The 18,411-nt window shown below is 42.2% G+C and overlaps 2 protein-coding genes across 2 annotated transcripts in view; one reads left to right on the top strand and one right to left on the bottom strand.

Moving 5' to 3' along the window:
• Window positions 1-7,761, top strand: part of kmo (kynurenine 3-monooxygenase) — a 20,591-nt gene extending 12,830 nt beyond the window's left edge. Inside the window, exons 9-15 of the mRNA XM_008280170.1 lie at window positions 832-953; window positions 1,467-1,614; window positions 1,694-1,751; window positions 1,851-1,933; window positions 4,786-4,887; window positions 4,986-5,045; window positions 7,225-7,761. Of these exons, the coding sequence (XP_008278392.1) occupies window positions 832-953; window positions 1,467-1,614; window positions 1,694-1,751; window positions 1,851-1,933; window positions 4,786-4,887; window positions 4,986-5,045; window positions 7,225-7,371 (720 nt within the window). The 3' untranslated portion in view covers window positions 7,372-7,761. The remainder of the gene's footprint in view (window positions 1-831; window positions 954-1,466; window positions 1,615-1,693; window positions 1,752-1,850; window positions 1,934-4,785; window positions 4,888-4,985; window positions 5,046-7,224) is intronic.
• A 743-nt stretch (window positions 7,762-8,504) lies between these two features.
• On the bottom strand, window positions 8,505-16,695 carry opn3 (opsin 3). Its single transcript, XM_008280169.1, has 4 exons — window positions 16,377-16,695; window positions 14,092-14,411; window positions 10,743-10,994; window positions 8,505-9,300 (listed from the first exon to the last, which is right to left on the bottom strand). Exons 1-4 carry the CDS (start codon window positions 16,693-16,695, stop codon window positions 9,028-9,030), a joined length of 1,164 nt encoding a protein of 387 aa, XP_008278391.1. The 3' UTR covers window positions 8,505-9,027.
• Between the last annotated feature and the right edge of the window lie 1,716 nt (window positions 16,696-18,411).

Genomic DNA, 18,411 nt, shown 5'->3' with positions numbered 1-18,411 from the left:
AAGTGCACATACGACCTAAAGGACAATCTGTCAGCACATATATTACAAAAACCTTCATAATGCTAGCATCCTATTACTGGAACAATGGGTTGTAAAAGTTTAATCATGTGGAGCATCACATGTGATGGAAGAAGCATTCAGATACTTAAGTAAGAGCAGCAACATAGCAATGTAATAATACTATATTTCAAGTAAAAGTCCTGCATGAAAAATCCTACATATGTGAAAGTACATTAGTATTAGTAGCACACTGTAGTTATTTAAGTAAGATTACTGGTTTGGTTCCTCTGACTGATATGGCATCATTACATTCAGCAGCATGTTGTAGCTGCTGCAGGTGTGAACTACTTTATAAGTAGTTTTATATACGGAGACAGAAAATACATCCGAGGGCTCGTCAGATGATCAGTGGGGGCGAAAAGAAAGCTGAATGTTTTCTCTTATCTTTGATTTTTTTTGGGTGAAATTATTTGAACATTTGTTGAAAATGAAACAATGTGAGAGGTTTAGAGGGAAAAATCAGTATTTAGTGAAACTGTTAACAACTCATAGACATTTAAAAGCCCGACTAGAAACTGCTCTTAGTGAGACATCAGAGCCGAAAGGGTTTAATCTTTAACAATGTCTGGCATTTAAAAGCCGGTTATATTATTAACTGTGCAAAATCTTGTCTTGAGATGAATTAAAACTGTCAGATAGAAGCAGCAGAGTTGATATTTCCATTGAAATGTAGTGGAGTGGAAGTAGAAAGCACACGAGTAGAGGCTCTTCTTTACTAAATCACGGTACTTGAACAAATACATTTAATTACTTTTATTCTCTTTTTTTTAGGACAAGACGTTTACCTGCACCCTCTTCATGCCCTTTGAGGAGTTTGAGAAAATCACCACAGGAGATGAAGTCATTGAGTTTTTCCAGAGATACTTCCCTGACACCATACCACTAATAGGAGCGTAAGCCACTTTCTCACTCCCCTCCCTCTCCACTTTCTCGTCTCCCCCTCCTCCTCTGCCACTATCTCTTCATCCAACCTGCCAAGCCATCCACAAAAACACTTTCATTCCCCGTCATGGCATCGACTGCAGCCACATCCACAGCCGGGATCTGTGAAGTGTGAAATTGCAGACTTTCTGTTACATGGGTTTCTGCAGTGAGGTTTTAATTTGAGGTGAACCATATGTTGCGGGTGATGGAGTGATGTAGAAAACGCTCGAGACTTTCATTCACTCACTTCCTCCTGGGTGGACTTTATCCAGAGAGCTCAGGCATAAACAGCTGAGGGCTTTCATGCTTTCAATCCCCAGTTTGGCTGTTTAACTTTGGAGCTTGGTTGTTTTTTAGCATATTCACATGTGACGGGCGCTTTTGTAGCAAGAAGAAACCCAGAGTCTGTTGTTTAGAGGAAAACACACCTGCCAAATTATATACCTCAAAGCGATTGTTTTGTTTCCACTTGTGTGTTGCAGCGATGCACTCAGGAGAGATTATTTCCGATTGCCTGCGCAGGCCATGGTGTCTGTCAAATGCTCCCCATATCACATCGGCGGCACGTGTGTCCTTATGGGTGACGCAGCCCACGCCGTGGTGCCTTTCTACGGCCAGGGCATGAACGCCGTAAGTAACACTAAACAGAGAAGAAGAAAAGGCCGAAGAGAATTAGGCAGAGACTCACTCATCCGTTCATGCTTTCCAGGGCTTTGAGGACTGCATTGTCTTTGACGAAATAATGGATCAGTTCAATGAGGATTTCAGTAAGTACTTTTTAAATGAACGAAGATTAAAGGAGACACAGCCAATGAGCTGACAATACATGTTAAAGTCTTGCTATTGAGCTTTTTGTTTCCGCCCAGGTGCTGTCCTACAAGAGTACACCAGAGTGAGGGTTCCAGATGACCATGCAATAGCAGACCTGGCCATGTACAACTACATCGAAGTAAGTTAGATTTATTTATTATTCCGAATTTACCTCAAACACATCTTCATGCAGCATTGCAACTATAAAACTGAGCCACCTCGTACCACAAAGTGCGATCAAAAAGTTGGCATCTCTGTAGAAGCAGTGATACAGGACTCCAGGTGCTCGTAATGCTCCATGGAAGTCCTCTAAATCTAACCTAACCTGTGTAAAAACAACAACCTTTTTAACTTGAATTTCATTTTGGGAAAGATGAAGAAGTCACAGGGAGCCAAATTTAGTGAGCAGGGCGGGTGGGAAGCAAAGATTGTATTGCTCATTCGACTCAACTCATCCGAAATGTGAAGACCAGGTGCAGAGTGCACCGGAGTGTCCACATGCCATCACGCCACAGATCAAGTCGTTGCACTGAATGTTCTTCTTAGACAATTCAGGACATTACGGTAGAACTGTGCACAACAATAACAACAAGCTCCTGACCTGAACTGTGGATTGTTGGGTTTTCTGTTAAAAATTTGTGACGTCTTCACCTCACTGTGGCAACCATGCTATTATCTTTGGATCGGTTTGACCCCATTCAAACGTCTCTAAATAAGTGACTGACATCCTTTTTGTGGCTTTATATTTAATGACTTTAACTAATTTGATGAGGACAACTGGGTAAAGATAACATGAACATGATGATGTGTTTTCAGTGCTTTGTACACATGTTGTACACATCAGTGTTCTTTGGGGTGAATTTGACTTAAGGAAAGGTTTTCTATCAATGTGGTGTCGTCACATCTCATTAAAGTAACGTAGAGGACAATGTGTCTGAGACAGAGGATGATGTTGAGGAGGACCCTGATTATGAGGCCTCTGATGGGAATGAGACCCTCAGTGTTGACCCGCCTTGTTGTCTGTCATCCAGCAGCAAACATACCTTCCAAAAATGAAATGTTATTATGGTCCGTCCCCACTTAGACAACAGACTTAGTGCTGCCAATGTCATCAAAATACTTCCAGGGCGTCCTGGTAGTTCAACCAGATATGACGGCGACCCACAAACAGGGGGTTTAGTCCCCAAAGCATCAGTCGTGGGATCGACTCCCGGCAGTTTGCTGCAAGTCTTTCACCATTCTTCTCCCACCTTTCCTGTCTTTATCCACTGCTCTGATAAATAAAGGCCAAAAAATCGAAATGGTTCCAGGCCCCACCAGACATGCTGTCAGCCATGTCCAGCGTTTGAGCTCTTCACAACACCATCAATCAAAAAAAGAGAATCTTGAGATGACAAATTTAGAGTACAGGTGCTTGTTTGGGGAAAGTGGGAAAGACTTAGACGTGACCCACTTGCAAGCCTACATTGGGTTGATCGTTTTGGCAGGAGTGTACGGGCCAAAAGCTGACACTGGAAGGGCAATATTTCTAGCCACCATGCCTTTTGGTTTATTTAAAGGGCTATTTAGGTGGACAACAAACAAACCTAAAGTACTTGACACATAAACATGGGTAACAATTTTAGTTATGATCATTTTCTGGAGGTTTAACTTGTTGGGTTCAAACTGAGGATAAAAGATGTTAGTAAATTTGAAGATAACAAGCACTATGAGATGACACATGCTGTGAATAGGTGCTATATAAGTAAAATAGAACTGAACTGAATTGAACCTGAAACACATTGCCCAGTCTTAGATACTGCAGGCTCGTCTAATGTGAAAGCTGCAGACCACCTCTCATCACCAGTAATAATCCTCCACATGAAGGTTGGCTATCTGAATGACACAGAAATTGACGTTTTCTTCTCAGCATGTGAATGGATGAATACCAGCGGTCATGGAAACAGCACAGGTCCAGCTGTTGATAGCATGGTGTCACACAGTCTTGAGACTTGTGACAGTTACTGCTCACATGTTGCACACACACGACTGTGACGCAGATCACACACGTGCATCCTGAACCTTTTTGATCGCACGTTGTGTGACTGTACCACAAGAAATGGACGGTGGTGGGAGAAGTGTTAAGCAAAGTAGCAATACCGCAGCATAAAAACACTCTATTACAGTGGGAAAAAAAAACTTTAAAGAGCTAAAATTAAGTGTTTTTTATTAAGATAAAATCAAACGACTGCGTGTCCACTAAAAGCTGTGCATATAATTACAAACTCACATTCAGAAAATGATCACCAAACTCCCCTCACTGTCTATTCACTCATTATTTTTGGTTTTCTGTCCTTAAACTTTAATGCTTTTGTTCACTCTCGCCCACTCTCAGAGTGTTTTGGCAAGAATCAAGCTGCAATTTTCAGCGAAGAGGGTACAAAAAATTGATAAACAGCATAAGTTTTGCACTACAGTAAATGCAGCTTGTTACATATGAACACAAGTTAATGACTGAGGTGGCCCCTTTCTCTCCTGAACATCGACGCTAACTCACCTCATCAATTCATCTCAATCCAGCAACACATTACCGTACATCCTGCTTAATTGTTAATTAACCCAGTTTAACACCAGCCACCAGAGCGATCTCCCCCTAAACTAACATTAATACAATATCTGTGTGAGACGTATGGAAAAGGTCATTCAAAGTCAGCTCAGGTTCCAGGCTTCAATTATGTGTAGATATTTACACTCTCAATCACATCTGACAGCTGCTTCTCAATCTTCCCTCCGTTTAAAGCCAAGCACTTAAAAAGCCAGTAATTGGTCTGCCGTTATTCTTACACATCTTAAAACTGACTTTGTGCTTAATCTCACTGCAGCAGTTCTGCCCAAAAGAGTGAGCGAGACCGTCTGGAGTTTGTACGATGGTGAAAGGATCTGTTTGCTGACACTACAGTCTGCAGGACAGATGGTTCACGCCGCTAACATATTTGTTGTTTTGTTTTGTAGATGCGAGCACATGTCAACTCCAAATGGTTCCTTTTCAAAAAATATGTTGATAACCTCCTCCACTTCCTCATGCCAAGGACAATAGTTCCACTTTACACAATGGTACGTGTGTCTCTAATAAACAATGATTGCACTCACGTCACCCTTTTGTTCCTATTACCATAAAATCTCTCTTGTTTGTTCTCCTTCACTGTCTCTAGGTCACCTTCACAAGGACTAGATACCATGAAGCTGTGGAGCGCTGGCACTGGCAAAACAAAGTAATACACTTGGAGAAAAAGTGTTTGTTTTTTTTATTTTCCTCAGGCTCTTTCATTTTTTCCTGAATACAATTTACTTTTTGAGGGATTTTTCATACCTTTGAACATCTGAGTATTGTAATTTGGGACTCTTTTGAAGTCGCAGTATTATCATCGCCGCTCACGAATGGCGTATGCGACTCTCGCTGGGTAAACAATTCCCCCTTTTGAGAAACATTTGATTAATTCTACCACAAACACACAGCTCTGAGGAGAGGAGAAATGTTTTCTGATTTCTCACGTCGGGATGGAGATAAGCCAGTTAGTCCTTGGCTCTGTGTGGAAGTGTCTGTGGTGATGGCTTCAGCGCTAATGGTCAGAGGGTCAGTGGGGATTTTCAGAGCCTCCCTTGTAAATTGTTTAAACCCGTAGGGATGTGTAGGCAAAGGGCGAAATGACCTTTATAGGGGGGAGAAAAATGACTGTACGAAGCTGCAGATGAAATAGTACAATGTGACTGTTATTAAAATAATAATACAGTGAGATAGAAAAACAGCGACCTGAGCCGGAGAGGGCAGGATGACCTGTGTCTCTGCCGAGTGTATAGAGGATGTTTTAAGGGGAAGACAACAGCAATGAACCAGATTACAGGAAGAGTACACAAATATGTGTGCTATATATTATATCAAACATTTTAAAACACCCCAGAGCCACATAATTGAACTCAGACTGATATATCTCCACAGCTATACCTTGGATTGCCTTTAAATTTAGTTCATGATCCCTCAGAGAATGAATTCCACTGATGTTGGTGAAGCAGCATATTCCATTGACAAATGTGAGCAACGTAATGAGCATAATACCTGCTATGCATCAGCATATTGTCACTGTGAGAGCCGTAGTTTGCTGGTATTTAAATGAAAAGTGCGGCCTCATAGAGCTGCTGTCACGGCTGTACAATTTGTTTTCTGAATGCGATGTGGAAATGAATCTCTGAAAATGATCTCATGGTAGAAACCCATTTGTTTTTGATTGCTCTGCTCCGTTAAAGCTGCAGTAGGCAGAAACCTGGAAAAGGCAAAAAAACAACAAATAAACAAACAAACAAAAGTCAAGATAAACTTGGCATGCAACACCCTTCCCACCGTTTCGATTTCTGTCATTTTGATGCTGCTTAAAAGGATCTCATATGTGAAACGAAACCTCAACCCCCTCCTTTATGAAAAAAAAAATCATAGTTAAAGTTAAAGATGCATATACAGTCCCCATCCTGCAGCTCTTTCAGTGCCCCTCTTTGTTCAAAGCCCCTCCCGCCAGACAAGGACGTGTTTCAAACGTGCAAAGACAGTCAAGCTAAAAGTCAACATTCATTTTCAGCTTCACCCAGGATTCAAACCCCAATTTACACTCCTGAAAATCTTCTATTTAACCCATTGCACCGCCTCATCCTGCTCTCTCCGTGGACTGTGTTGCTCTTTTTTACTATCTCAGCTGCTCTGGATGATAAGACCTGTGATTGGCTGAAATCTTCCCATCACAGGCTAGATTTTCTAAAGCCTGAAAGCAGAGCCAGGAGGTGGCGCAGAACTCTAGATTCCTCTCAGGCCACTTAAATTACAATAGACTGAAAGGCTAGTGTGGATTATTTCCTCAATGACACTAAAGTAAATAAATAAATACTGCCTACGCCGGCTTTAACTCCCATCATCTCTTCTATCATGTTGTGACGTAATTATTTGAGAAATTATTTTGTTTTGCATTAGTGGCAGTTGTTGATCTCTTCTTTCACAGATCTTAGACATGGTGTGTTTTATTTATATATTTATTTTTTAATGGTTTGTGCACAATTATTTACACATTATAGTTGATATAGGTTACAACAGCTGTCAACTGGAAGCCACATTGCTTCCATTTACTTAGAAATAGCACCAAAACCTATAACCTTCATACAACAACATGTCAGTTTCTTTCATTAGAATTATCTGAAACCTACGAGACCTATAGAAAGAAGTAGTATGTAAGATTCAAGTATTAAAGCATGGGTGTTTTCTGTGCAGTTGTTACTCCTTTTGAGAGACTAAGTCCAAATGGAAATGAGCAAACCCCTTGTGTGACAGTGTGAGGAAAAAAAAGCAAGCGTGTGAATAGAACTGGCAAAACCAAATCCGTGGCAATAAGCGTTTTATGCGTCTCTTCACAGGTGATAAACCGCGGCCTGCTGTTCAGTGCTGCAGGAGCTGTTTTGGGAGGTTCCTACATGCTCATTAAAAACCCTCCTGATATCAACAAGCTCGTCACCCCCGCTGAGAAAATGTGGGACAGGCTCGTGGCCCTCAGGACCCCCTGAGCAGCGGCACCACCACCTGAGCTGACAGACAGGCGCAAGGGCTGGAGTGCTAAACGCCGGAGTGAACATGAGGGTGGTGCGAATGGTAATTAGGTTTTGATTGAATCGTTTAATTCACAATGAAAGCTCTGGCAGGCAAATTAATGTTGTGTAATAATGACTGTCTGAACATAAAGCAGCGATAAAGATTGATAACGAGGTTTAATAACATCTCAGAAGTGTTCAGCTGATAAAGGTTTGACTGTAGGAGCCCAACGGTGGAGTTTTGTAGCCTTTTGAATGTTACCGTGAAAAGAAAACGTCAGTGTTATGCTCACAGAGTCACGTGTATTTGAGTTTACATAGCTTCTTTAACTCAAGAATATCAAATAAAAGTTACCTCAGCTCATAGTTACTGTCAGTGTTTTTCTGTTTTGGTTCCGTTCCTCTTAACTACACTGACTTAATGCAAAATTGGGTATTTATTTATTTTTAATATGTTTTTTTTGGCCTTATCAATTGTATTAGCTGATGTATTTATGTATTTATACGTCCTTACTTTTGACAAATCGAGTCAAATTTTCACTTCGTGTTACCTCTGTGTTTGATATATTCCTGAGGTAAGTATTCATCTATTTAGCTTTAAAATGCTCCACCAACTACCTGCTGACCGTGTCCGTCTGTTGTTGGTTGCTAGCGAGGTACCATGTCGGTAATATGAGTCCAATTTCTGTGTGTGAGGACAGACGTCGGCCAGGTTTGTCCCTCTTTTTCCAGTGTTTATACTCAGATAAGCTAGCCGTCTGCTGCAGTTTCATGTTTAAAATACAGATGTATGCGTGGTGTCACTCTTCAACGTCCAACGATAAAAAGACCAACAAAAAAAACAAAATAAAAGCCCATCACTCACTCCCACATCCCCAGTGGAAAAGGTTTTTATCAGCTGGGGAAATCCATTCATCAAGTCTATTCATAGCTGACAGGATATGAAAGGTGTGTCTCACTGGTGCATACTGGGCCCCAGTCTCATCTCCTCTTATCTAATTACACTCCCATAGTCCTCGTACACATAATTTCACCAAATGTCATTTCACAGTGACTGCCCTCGTCACACTGAATATTTAGATTGAAATGAGATAAGGTACACAACGTGGGTAGCTTAAAATAGGATCTCTTTATTGAATCCATACACAGTAATGTCAGTTTGAGGATTATGGTTCATGGCTAAGAAACTAAGGCTTATTTTTCCATTTTTCACACTTGCAGTTGGGTACCAACCAAAACAAATCTGCTATCAACATGTCGATCCAAACTGGGGTCCGTACCTGGCCTTTAAATACTCAACACAGTCCTACAGTTGTCACATATACTGTATGGCATATTTGACAAATAAGTGTGAGGAACATAGAACTACTTGTTAACTACATCATTAAGTACTTATATCACCACAGCTGATGTTAGGCGAGGATGTCACACTTTCATACTACTCAAATAGGTTTAGTTGAGATCTCGGGCTGACAGTTGGATATTTACATTAAGCTGTAACAAGTCTGTAACTGCGTGCGGACACAGAAACATCCAGGGAGGTCAGACAGGAATTATTTTGGCTTGGAACTGCATGTTAGGTCCTAAGGCATACTGAGTGGTTGGGGGGGTGAGAAGTCCAGTCCATGTGGATCACAACGGCTTCACTTGGATGACATTGACCTGCGTGGAATCTCCAGCCTTGGAGGATACGTCCAGGTGGCGGAAGTCATCGCTGGTGATGATGAAGACGATGGACGAGGAACAAAAGGTCACCCTCTTTTTGGGCCGGTCCTTGCTGCCGCATGCGCTGGACACCACGATGGGACGGATGGGGCGCTCGACCGGAGCCAGGGGGCGCTCTTTGAGGTTGCGCTGCAGCCAGGAGAGCCGCGAACAGAGCAGCTGCAGCAGACAGCGGCGGAACTGTGGGAGGATGAGTAGGAGGAGAGGCAGAGGAGAAAGATAAGAGGATGGTATTTAACACTGGGGTCAAATAGTACCCTTTCCTCACTCATTTGTCCGTCAAACGCACAAGATATCAGCTTCTAAGCCAACAAACTATGTGACAATTTCACTCCTACAAACACCACGAATACATTCTGCACATAATAAAGCTTGGAAAAATGGGACTTGCTGGAACATACAAACATCCTATAAAAAAATGTAACCGTGTGAAATCGAATTCTGTACAATTTTGTGTGAAAATGCTGTGAAATATTTCATCAACTGAAGCAGCACAAAAGGAACACAAATCCTCTCCCCTAATTGAGATGCCATTGATTCGCCCTGTTTGTCCATATTAAATTCTGGCTTCAGATTTGGTCACTGGAGGGGGAAAAAAATCGACTGAACACACAGAAAGTGGCTATTCACAGCTCTCTAGTGAAACATATAACGTATTCCAGACGACACCCTGAGCAGCAGGGATGGCTGAACCCAACACCACCAGCTACACACAGCAGGAAAGTCCTGGAGACAAACACATCAGCTGTACATGCTGAAGCTGGAGTAGGCGTCGCAGGGCAAAAATGTCAGAATGACCTTTCGGCAGATTGTATTTCAAGTCGTTTCAAGCCACCTATTGGCTCTGTTATCAGACTTGAGCCTGTGACAGGAGACAACTACACAAATGCAGATGCCCTTGCCCGTCCCTTCAGATTAGGGGTGCAACAGATCCCAAAGCTCACGGTTCGGATCACGGCTTTTGAGTCACAGATGTAATTTTTCACGTGACAACACAGCTGCTTTGTATGTTGTCACTGAAACTCTTCATTGAGATTTAGGGCATTAATCCTTGCTGTTTGCTTGACTGTCTGGTTGTCTGTAAACAGGATTATGCGAAAACAACCAGGCACAGATCCAGACCACTTGTTTTTTTATTTTTATTCTTAATTGAGAAAAATCATCGGCCTTGGGGGAGGACTGAGTGATCGTCTAGTTACGTTAAAAAGTAAGTACAGCAGCAAAACTCTATTTCACTCGGTGATGTTTAAACTTTGCAAATAATGCTTTTTGCAGATCCACCACAGTCCGTGACACCACAACCTAATTTGGTGAAAAACCTGATTCACTGGTGGAATCTTGCAGAAAAACTTGCTATTCCAGCGCTGGCAAGAACTGTCTACACTGCCAAGCAACCAAACAGAAAGGAAGACAGACTTATCAAAACGAGAGCCTCAGAGAGAGTCACTGGATACTAAACAAGAAAACACACATTAGTATAGATGGAGTTTACCGATGAAACTGGAGTTATGTCAAATATCAAATGGCAGAATTTAAAAATCCTGCCTCTCCCCTCTCTTAGTTAGTTTCCCTTTCTTACATTTCTGCCCACCACAGCATTTCAAAACCTTATGATTACAAACCTTTCTGCTCATGAACACGTAGATGAGAGGGTTGTACGCTGTGCTGGACTTGGCGAAGAATGAGGGGATGATGGCCACTGTGGGCGACACCATGCTCTTCCTGCCAAAGGCCTCCATCATGGACACGACAGCGTAGGGCGTCCAACACACCAGGAAGCAGGATATCATCAGGAGAAACATGACGGCCACCTTCTTCTCGTACCGCAAGATCTTGATGATCTGAACCGTCTGGAGGTCTTGGATGGAGCGGAGCTGCAAGAAACAGGGGAGAGGAAGACGCCATCATGAGGGGGACACTAGACTATGACGTAAACACACTTGTGGCCAGAAGGTTGCTGGAGGCTTATGGTCACAGCAGATTTCCCGAAGTGTCTTAATCTGATGCCACGATGATGCTTGTGTTTAATCTGATGTTTTAATGTCATTCCAAAATAATCGTTTAGTATTTTTCAGGTATGACTGGATCCCAACCTTTGAAGCCATGTCTTGTCTTTGTGTAATGCCTCCTCCATGAGAAATGAATCCTTTAATTACCCTTAAAAAGGTCAAACTCTGCAGTATTTCAGAGGTAACTCAAGTTCAAAGACTAAAAATTGCTAATTTAGTTTTAGCTTTTGTTAAATATGGACGCCAAGAAAGACAAAGAACGACAGCAGAAGTGAAATTCCTGAGCACAGAAGTCACACAGCATTGCTTTAAATCATTAACAAAAGCAGCTTTAACAAACGGAGGCGACGCTCTGTCGTTTCCATAAGCTTGTGTAACGCCGTCGGCCAACACCGGCCCGGTGTGATTAACCTTCTCGAGAGCTTTTGTGTGACCAGAATGTGCGGCCCCTATTACATGCTTGGCCCCTGATGCTGAGATGCTGCACAACGACTGCCATTACCAAGATCGAGATTGGACGGACGCCCGGCCCTGCTCTCCAATCAAATCAAATCAGTTTCGGTTGTCATTTAGGAAGGCTGTGATTTGGAGGGAGCATCTTGCCTTTGTGTCTCTTGTTGACCTGTTTGTTTGGTCATTTCAGCAGTTTTGTAGCAGCATGTACACAATCATCTCAGAAGCAGCAACACTGCTGCAAATATGTTGTTAATTAGTCTTTGATAGGAAGTTAATCCATTTTATATTTTTGTTTTCTTTATACATACAGATTAGTATGTTGCTTAAAGGAAAAAATGTTCTTTTCTGGTTTAATTGCATTTTTAAATAAGCAGATCAGCCTCCTCTCCTTTGTGATTGACCTTTTTGTTGTTATTTATGAAGCTTAGACGATCAATCCTGCGAGAAACAACTTTATTTGCTTAAATCAACCTGCTTTCATGTTGCTTCTCTTTCCCCTTGTGAGCCGGGTCATAACACCGCGGTAATGGCTGACAGCTTGTGGAAACAACAAGGTAATGCCTCAACAACAGACGGGGTGAGTGACACTGTAGATTGGATATACCCTTCAGCTAAAGCAACGAGATGATAAAGAATGCGGCTATTTTCTCGGCTCCCTCAAGACAGAACGCGGCCGCTGATTGAATCACTGAAAGCTTCTATTTTTATTCATGAATTCACAAGGCCTGTTTTCTTTAATGTATGCTTCTATTTCTTATGAATGTATTTTCCTGTGCATGTTCCATTGTTCTCCGGGTCTTCAGATATCTGCAATTTATGTTTCTGGCAAACTGTTCTTGTATGACACCAAAAATATTCTGTAGGTTTCAGAGTGCTAACTCTTTGAAGATTTTTCCAGAGATGCTGCGATGTGTGATGAGCTCTCCCGGGCCTCTGAGGTGTTCGGGGAGTTTTGTGGTGCTCTGAGGAAGTAGCAGCTCACACTTCCTGCAATGTTGTGCATATTTAAGGACGGGAATTGTGATGCAGACAGACATCGGAGTCATTTCGTATGAATTACTGTTTTTTTTCTCATTTACACATTTGCTTACATGCAGTCCTCTTCCAAGACTGCAGCCACCATCTGCTTGATGATACAAACAGATTCCCTCATTTCCAGCCCAGACAGAAAAAGATCTCCAATGTTGTCACTGGAATCGTTAACATGAACATAAGTGCTCAACTCTCATCCCCACAGCCTGCTCACTTGTCCTTTATCACCATCAGCGACACTTTAAGGCTGCACTTCTAAAGCTCAGCACTGGCACAAGAAACAAGGTGCTTCCGGATAATTTCCACTGTACAGGACGAGCCCTGGAGGCACAGAGGAATATTATGATAATAGAGCCTGTAATGAAAGAAAAGTCAAAGGCAGCACTTGGCCAGTTGAGGTCAAGGAGTTTCATTAAAATGAAAACCCAGAAGGGTCTGTATTTCTCCAGACTGTGGCTGAAAGTAATACTATAACAGCGTCTCTATAGTCATACTTACCCTACATCATCTGAAACAGTTGAAACGCTGTGTGAGCTGAAGTAATGAATGGAAACGCTGACAGAAGTTGAAGTGGCAGTTAAAGTCATAGACTGTATATAAAGGATAGCCTCCACGTCTGAAAAGTAACATGAAAGTGGCTTAAACCTGCATTCTTTCTAACAGTCAGCAGGGGGCGACTCCTCTGGTTGCAAAAAGAAGTCTGATTGTGTAAAAGTCCACGAGAACACACCTAGAACCTCTCATTTGATGTGTTATTTCAATAAATATTGTCCTACTGAGTTTATGGTCCCAATGACTGGTTTCAAGTCTCCGTTAAATACATGATGATTTTGTAAAATATCCTAGGGCTGGACCCAAATAGCCGAACAGCCGACTATTCATTTGCTGTGCTGGTACTGGGATAGCAATTTCCGAAACTCTGGAGTAAATACATGACAACAAAACTAAACAAGAATGTTCTGCTCGAGAAACAAAAGCAAATTTGTGCATATTTTGACGGATGAGAACTCATTTAAATAATTCAGAAAACTTTTAATTAAAAAAATAGATGTCTTAATTTTAGTCATTAGCAGGGGTAGTTTCATTTAAATATCTATTCATTTAAAATTATTCCCTGTTCACTCGTAGTGAGATGAGCAAAGTTGAAATGTCAGTTGATGTAAAGTCGCTGAAGTCTTGGTTGAAGTGCAAAAGATCTGATAATTGTTCAACTGTTCATGGCTTTATATGAAATGATAATAATAATGCTGTATAAACTTATTTTGTTTAATTTTGATCATCCTTTACATTAATAATAATAAGATGCTTCAATAAGGCATCTTTAATGTTTCCTTCCCAGATTTTAGTCAAACTATGTTAATTAGCTACCCTCCATTCACAAGTCCATGTCGTTCATTCTGTTTATTGGTCTGACTCATTCACAATTTATCAAATATGCAAACACAACAGAAAGAATCACAGCTTCATGCCTTACCATTTGCACTGTGTAGAGAATGTTCCCATAGCAGTAGATCATGATACCAACAGGCACAAAGAAACACGCCAGGAGGAAGAAGAGGATGAAGGAGGCGTCATTGGGGTCCTTTGACGCCCAGTCCAGAGAGCAGCCCAGCTGGTGGATCTCCAGGGTGTAGCGGTTCCACCCGAGCAGAGGCGCCCCCGTCCAGGCCAGGGAGTACAGCCAGATGTGGGCGATGGCCCGCCAGGCCCAGGGGAAGTCCACCACCTGGGCATGGACCACCCGGATGTAACGCTCATAAGCCAGGGCTGACAGAGTCATGATGGAAACGATGCCTGGCAGCAGAGAGAGAGAGAGAGAGAGAGAGAGAGAGAGAGAGAGAGACAACCATGCTGAGTAATGCAGAGCGCTCGCTGCAGGATCTGGGTCAGCGGCTACTCCGTGTCTCTTTGGACCAAGTTTCATCATGTTCTGTGTAAACAGAGTTCTGAACATCTTGAAGCTGAGCATCACATTCAATCATTTTGTTGCGGACGCTTTGAAAACTCACAGACTCTTGACTCCCACACAACACACACACACACACACACACCTCTGAGACCTGCGTCTGCATTACACAGTCTGCTTTTCCCACACAGGCTGAAGTGGTTTGCTTTTAATGGTGCAGAGTTGTAGCTCTTAGGTGCATCATTTTTTTTTAACACTTTCATATTGGCCTGGGAAGTCAAAGTGCACATCTGTTCGGCCAGAGTCGTGGCACAGGATCTGAAATTGATTCCGCATCAGTTTTGATCGATACACATCACACACGCTCACATAACCTCTGTCTAATTACATCCTCTAGTGCACTTCTCAGCTCCGTCTGTAATTCATTAATCTCTTGGGGGCGCAGGCCACATTATCCAGGGACTTGTTTCAGGCGAAGTTTGAGCCACAGCATCCAGGCTAAGGTTTCAGTAGGAAGAGCTGCCAGGGCTTATCGCTGCAGCCGCTCCAGCACGTGTGTGTGTGTGTGTGTGTGTGTGTGTGTGTGTGCCATTCACACTGTCACCAACCTGCACTGAGTAACACATACGGAACAGAGATGACGCCACATTTGCGTAGAGACACCAGAGGACACATATAGCTGTAAAGCCATGGGATTTATTTTTGAACTATTCAATTTCCATACTGAGCTCAGTCTCAGCAGGGATCAATAGAGTTTCAGTTTGTAGTGTTCGGATTCAGACATGGCACCTGTGTGACCTTCACATGTAGAAATGTCACAGAAAATTTGGAGATTTTTAAAGTGAAATGACAAGAAATGAAGGAAAGAAGAGAGGGAGGGAGGGAGGAGCAGGTGAGTTCAGTGTAAGTGAAATCTACATGATCTGCCAGGTTTGTCCTCCTCGGCTGAGAACGGGCCAAAGCAGCAGGATCCTTTCTGCTCAATGTCACATCAGCGATGACAGAACATCACCTTGTGCGTTCGATTCGACAACATGGTACAAATTCCTAACTTTTTATGCTTTCACACATTTGCATACCAAATCACCAACTACTGCCGACAAAAGCATCCGAGCAGGTTCTTCACATACATGTGGAAGACAATGTCAGCTAAAGGACAGTAAGACCACTGAAGAGGAGTCCGGCGCTCCTCTGTGTTTAGTTTGCTGATAAAGCAGCAAAAAGGCTTGAAGGCTCGCTCTAATGAGCTCATTATCACACATCCATCCTCCTGAGCTATAATTCCTACAGAGGTGGGACCCCGTGTGCTCATTCACACTTCACTGCTGAGCGCACTGGTAATAAATGGACAGTCATGTTCCACTAACAAAGGGGCGCGTTGAAGGTGACAAAGGATTTCTCTGACCTGCAGGATATTTACATCCAACAACAACACAGAGCGCTGGCTGATAAATGCAGAATACAGTGTGGATCCCTTCAGGGGTGTTAGATTGTACAGCAGCTCATCAGACTGGGTCAAGTCAGCTGTTTTTGACCCAGTCTGCATTGAAACACAATTTCTGAGAGAAAGTGGGCAGATAGAAAAAGTGTGTCACCATTTCACTGATGTGTTTAGATGCATCTTCATTCATTTTATATATAATAAGCTAATTTAATTCCTTACACAGTCTCTTTCTTTCTTGCATCACATTAGGCTGCATTTTCTCACACTCTAATCCATTATTTTTTTTGTTTTTGCCTATAATGAGACGCAATTAAGGGCAGCGTGGTTCAACTGTTGAATGCATTTAATTATTTTAGTGAATGTAGGTGTAAGCAGACATAAATGCTTTATTGAATGTTATTTCTCTCACCAAAGAGGCTGTTGCTGAAGCCGTCCCAGACGCATGTCGCCTGGCTCCAGATCCATCCGCCTTTGACGCACGAAGCGAACGTAAAGTTTATCCCGATGAGAGAAACCAGCAAATCACTCAAACTTATGTTGACCAGTAACAAATTGGTGGGCGTCCGGAGCCTCTTGAATTTGCAGTAGAGTATCAAGACGACCACGTTATTGCAAAAGCCGAATACTCCAATAGTCCCGATGGTAAAAGCGAGAAGTTTGTAAGTGCCCACAGCAAAGATGTAATTCTCCGCACTTCTCTCGGCTCTGCTTTCGTTGAGCGGATTCATCGCGCGGACACAAACTTGGTTTCCAGCATTGTGCGGCGCGCGCGTCCAGGGCACGAGAGAGGCTGTGGTGGGCTCCCCGCGCGCCGCTCATTCAAACCAGCAGCCCGTTTGCAGGAAAAGTGGGTCAATGTACCGAAGTCAAGGCGGAGTCGACGGAGGCGCTCTGTTGCCGGAAGCGCTGTCAAAATAAAACACGCGTTTCATTCGACGTGTTTGATGATGATTATATGTCTTTTAAAAAAGACAAAGCAAAACGAAACATCAAGGGCGTTTCAAAACAGCGTTTTATGTAACCCCTTTATATAGCAAAAAAAACCCCAAACATTATTGCATTTACGATACTGACAGGTTATGTTGAATACGCTTTCAAATGCTCCCCTTTTATTTTGAAATCAAAATGTCCTAATAAACTCTGGTCTCTGGTGTGAGTCTCTGTAGGTGAACTGATGGTAAAGGTCTTGAAATACATTTTAAATGAATTAATTAAATTCGAGTCACCATTACTTATACTGCCCATTTAAAGCGACAGGCAAAGTCGTTTCTAGTGACAGTATATTATATAAAAGTCCTTCTATCTGTGCAGTGAATTATGGAGGTTAATCTAACTAATTTAAATATTAAGGTTAAGACCATGCAGTGTTATTAATTATGGAGACTACCCTAACTCATTTTTGTATTGAGGCTAAGACCCAATAATGCCTTTAATTAGGGAGATTAACCTGACTAATTTAGACCTAAAATTATAAATCTACAAAAATATTCATCCCATGAATCCAAGGATTTACTCCATCCCCTACAAGGAAGCTATGTTTTAATTTTAATTTTTAAATAAAATAAAATAAATTGAATTAGCAGGCGGCACAGTAGTGCAGCACTGTCGCCTGTCCCTTGTTTGAAACTTGGCCTTTCTGTGTGTAGTTTGCTCCAGCTTCCTCCCACAGTCGGCTGAGGTTCAGTGGTGATTCTAAATTGTCTGTAGGTGTGAATGTGAGTGTGCCTGGCTGTCTGTCTCTGTGTGTGTCGGCCTTGTGATGGACTAGTGACCTGTCCAGGGCACATCCTGCCTTTGCCCTAAATCAACTGGGATAGGCTCCAGCCCACCCGTGACCCTTCAGAGGATTAAGCAGTGTATAGATAATGGATGGATAAATTCAATTAAATGTTCTTTTTTCACATTTGTGATGTGGTGAGTAACACTTCCCTTTTAACAGGTAAAGACCAGCAGCAGAACAAGACTCAGGGAGGGCGGCCATCTGTCTCGAACAGTTGGGTTGAAGGTAATCAAGAGAGAAAAGGACAGCAGAGAGAAACAGACAACAAGAGAGATAATGAAAACTGGACCAATTAGTGGGACAAGTAGTCTGCAGATCAGACCTGTGCAGCAGCAGAGGCAGAATTACTTAAAAAGAGGTACAAAGAGTACTAAATTGCAAAGTTCCCTCCCTGGAATTAATAAAGGCTTACCTTAAAACACAAACTACAGGAGAGAGAAGACACAAAGTTGATAACATGCAGTCGCAATATAAGTGCATGGAGAAGTCAGCAGGAAGAAACATTTACTGTTTATTTTTACTTTATATGACTTTTATTATTTTTCCCTTTAAAAAAATGTTATTAGCCATCACAGTGTGTTTTTAAACATTAAAAGTCATCTTCTGGTGAAAATCTAGTTGTGTGTTGTTGTTTTTTCGCCCTATTTTCTCGTCTATATGGTGT

This window comes from Stegastes partitus, unplaced genomic scaffold, assembly GCF_000690725.1.
Source record: "Stegastes partitus isolate 25-593 unplaced genomic scaffold, Stegastes_partitus-1.0.2 Scaffold184, whole genome shotgun sequence".
In the NCBI taxonomy this organism is placed as follows: domain Eukaryota; kingdom Metazoa; phylum Chordata; class Actinopteri; family Pomacentridae; genus Stegastes; species Stegastes partitus.
Note: the sequence above shows the minus strand (reverse complement) of the source record. Positions and strands in the feature narration are given on the sequence as shown.

Excerpts from the sequence above, each read along its gene's own strand:
- opn3 (XM_008280169.1), bottom strand. The coding sequence starts at position 16,695 with ATGAATCCGCTCAACGAAAGCAGAGCCGAGAGAAGTGCGGAGAATTAC. Across the intron at positions 10,995-14,091 it reads TTCTCTACACAGTGCAAATG|CTCCGCTCCATCCAAGACCT; the intron begins GTAAGGCATGAA and ends TGTTTCTTGCAG. Across the intron at positions 9,301-10,742 it reads ACGTGTTCATGAGCAGAAAG|TTCCGCCGCTGTCTGCTGCA; the intron begins GTTTGTAATCAT and ends ATCCTCCCACAG.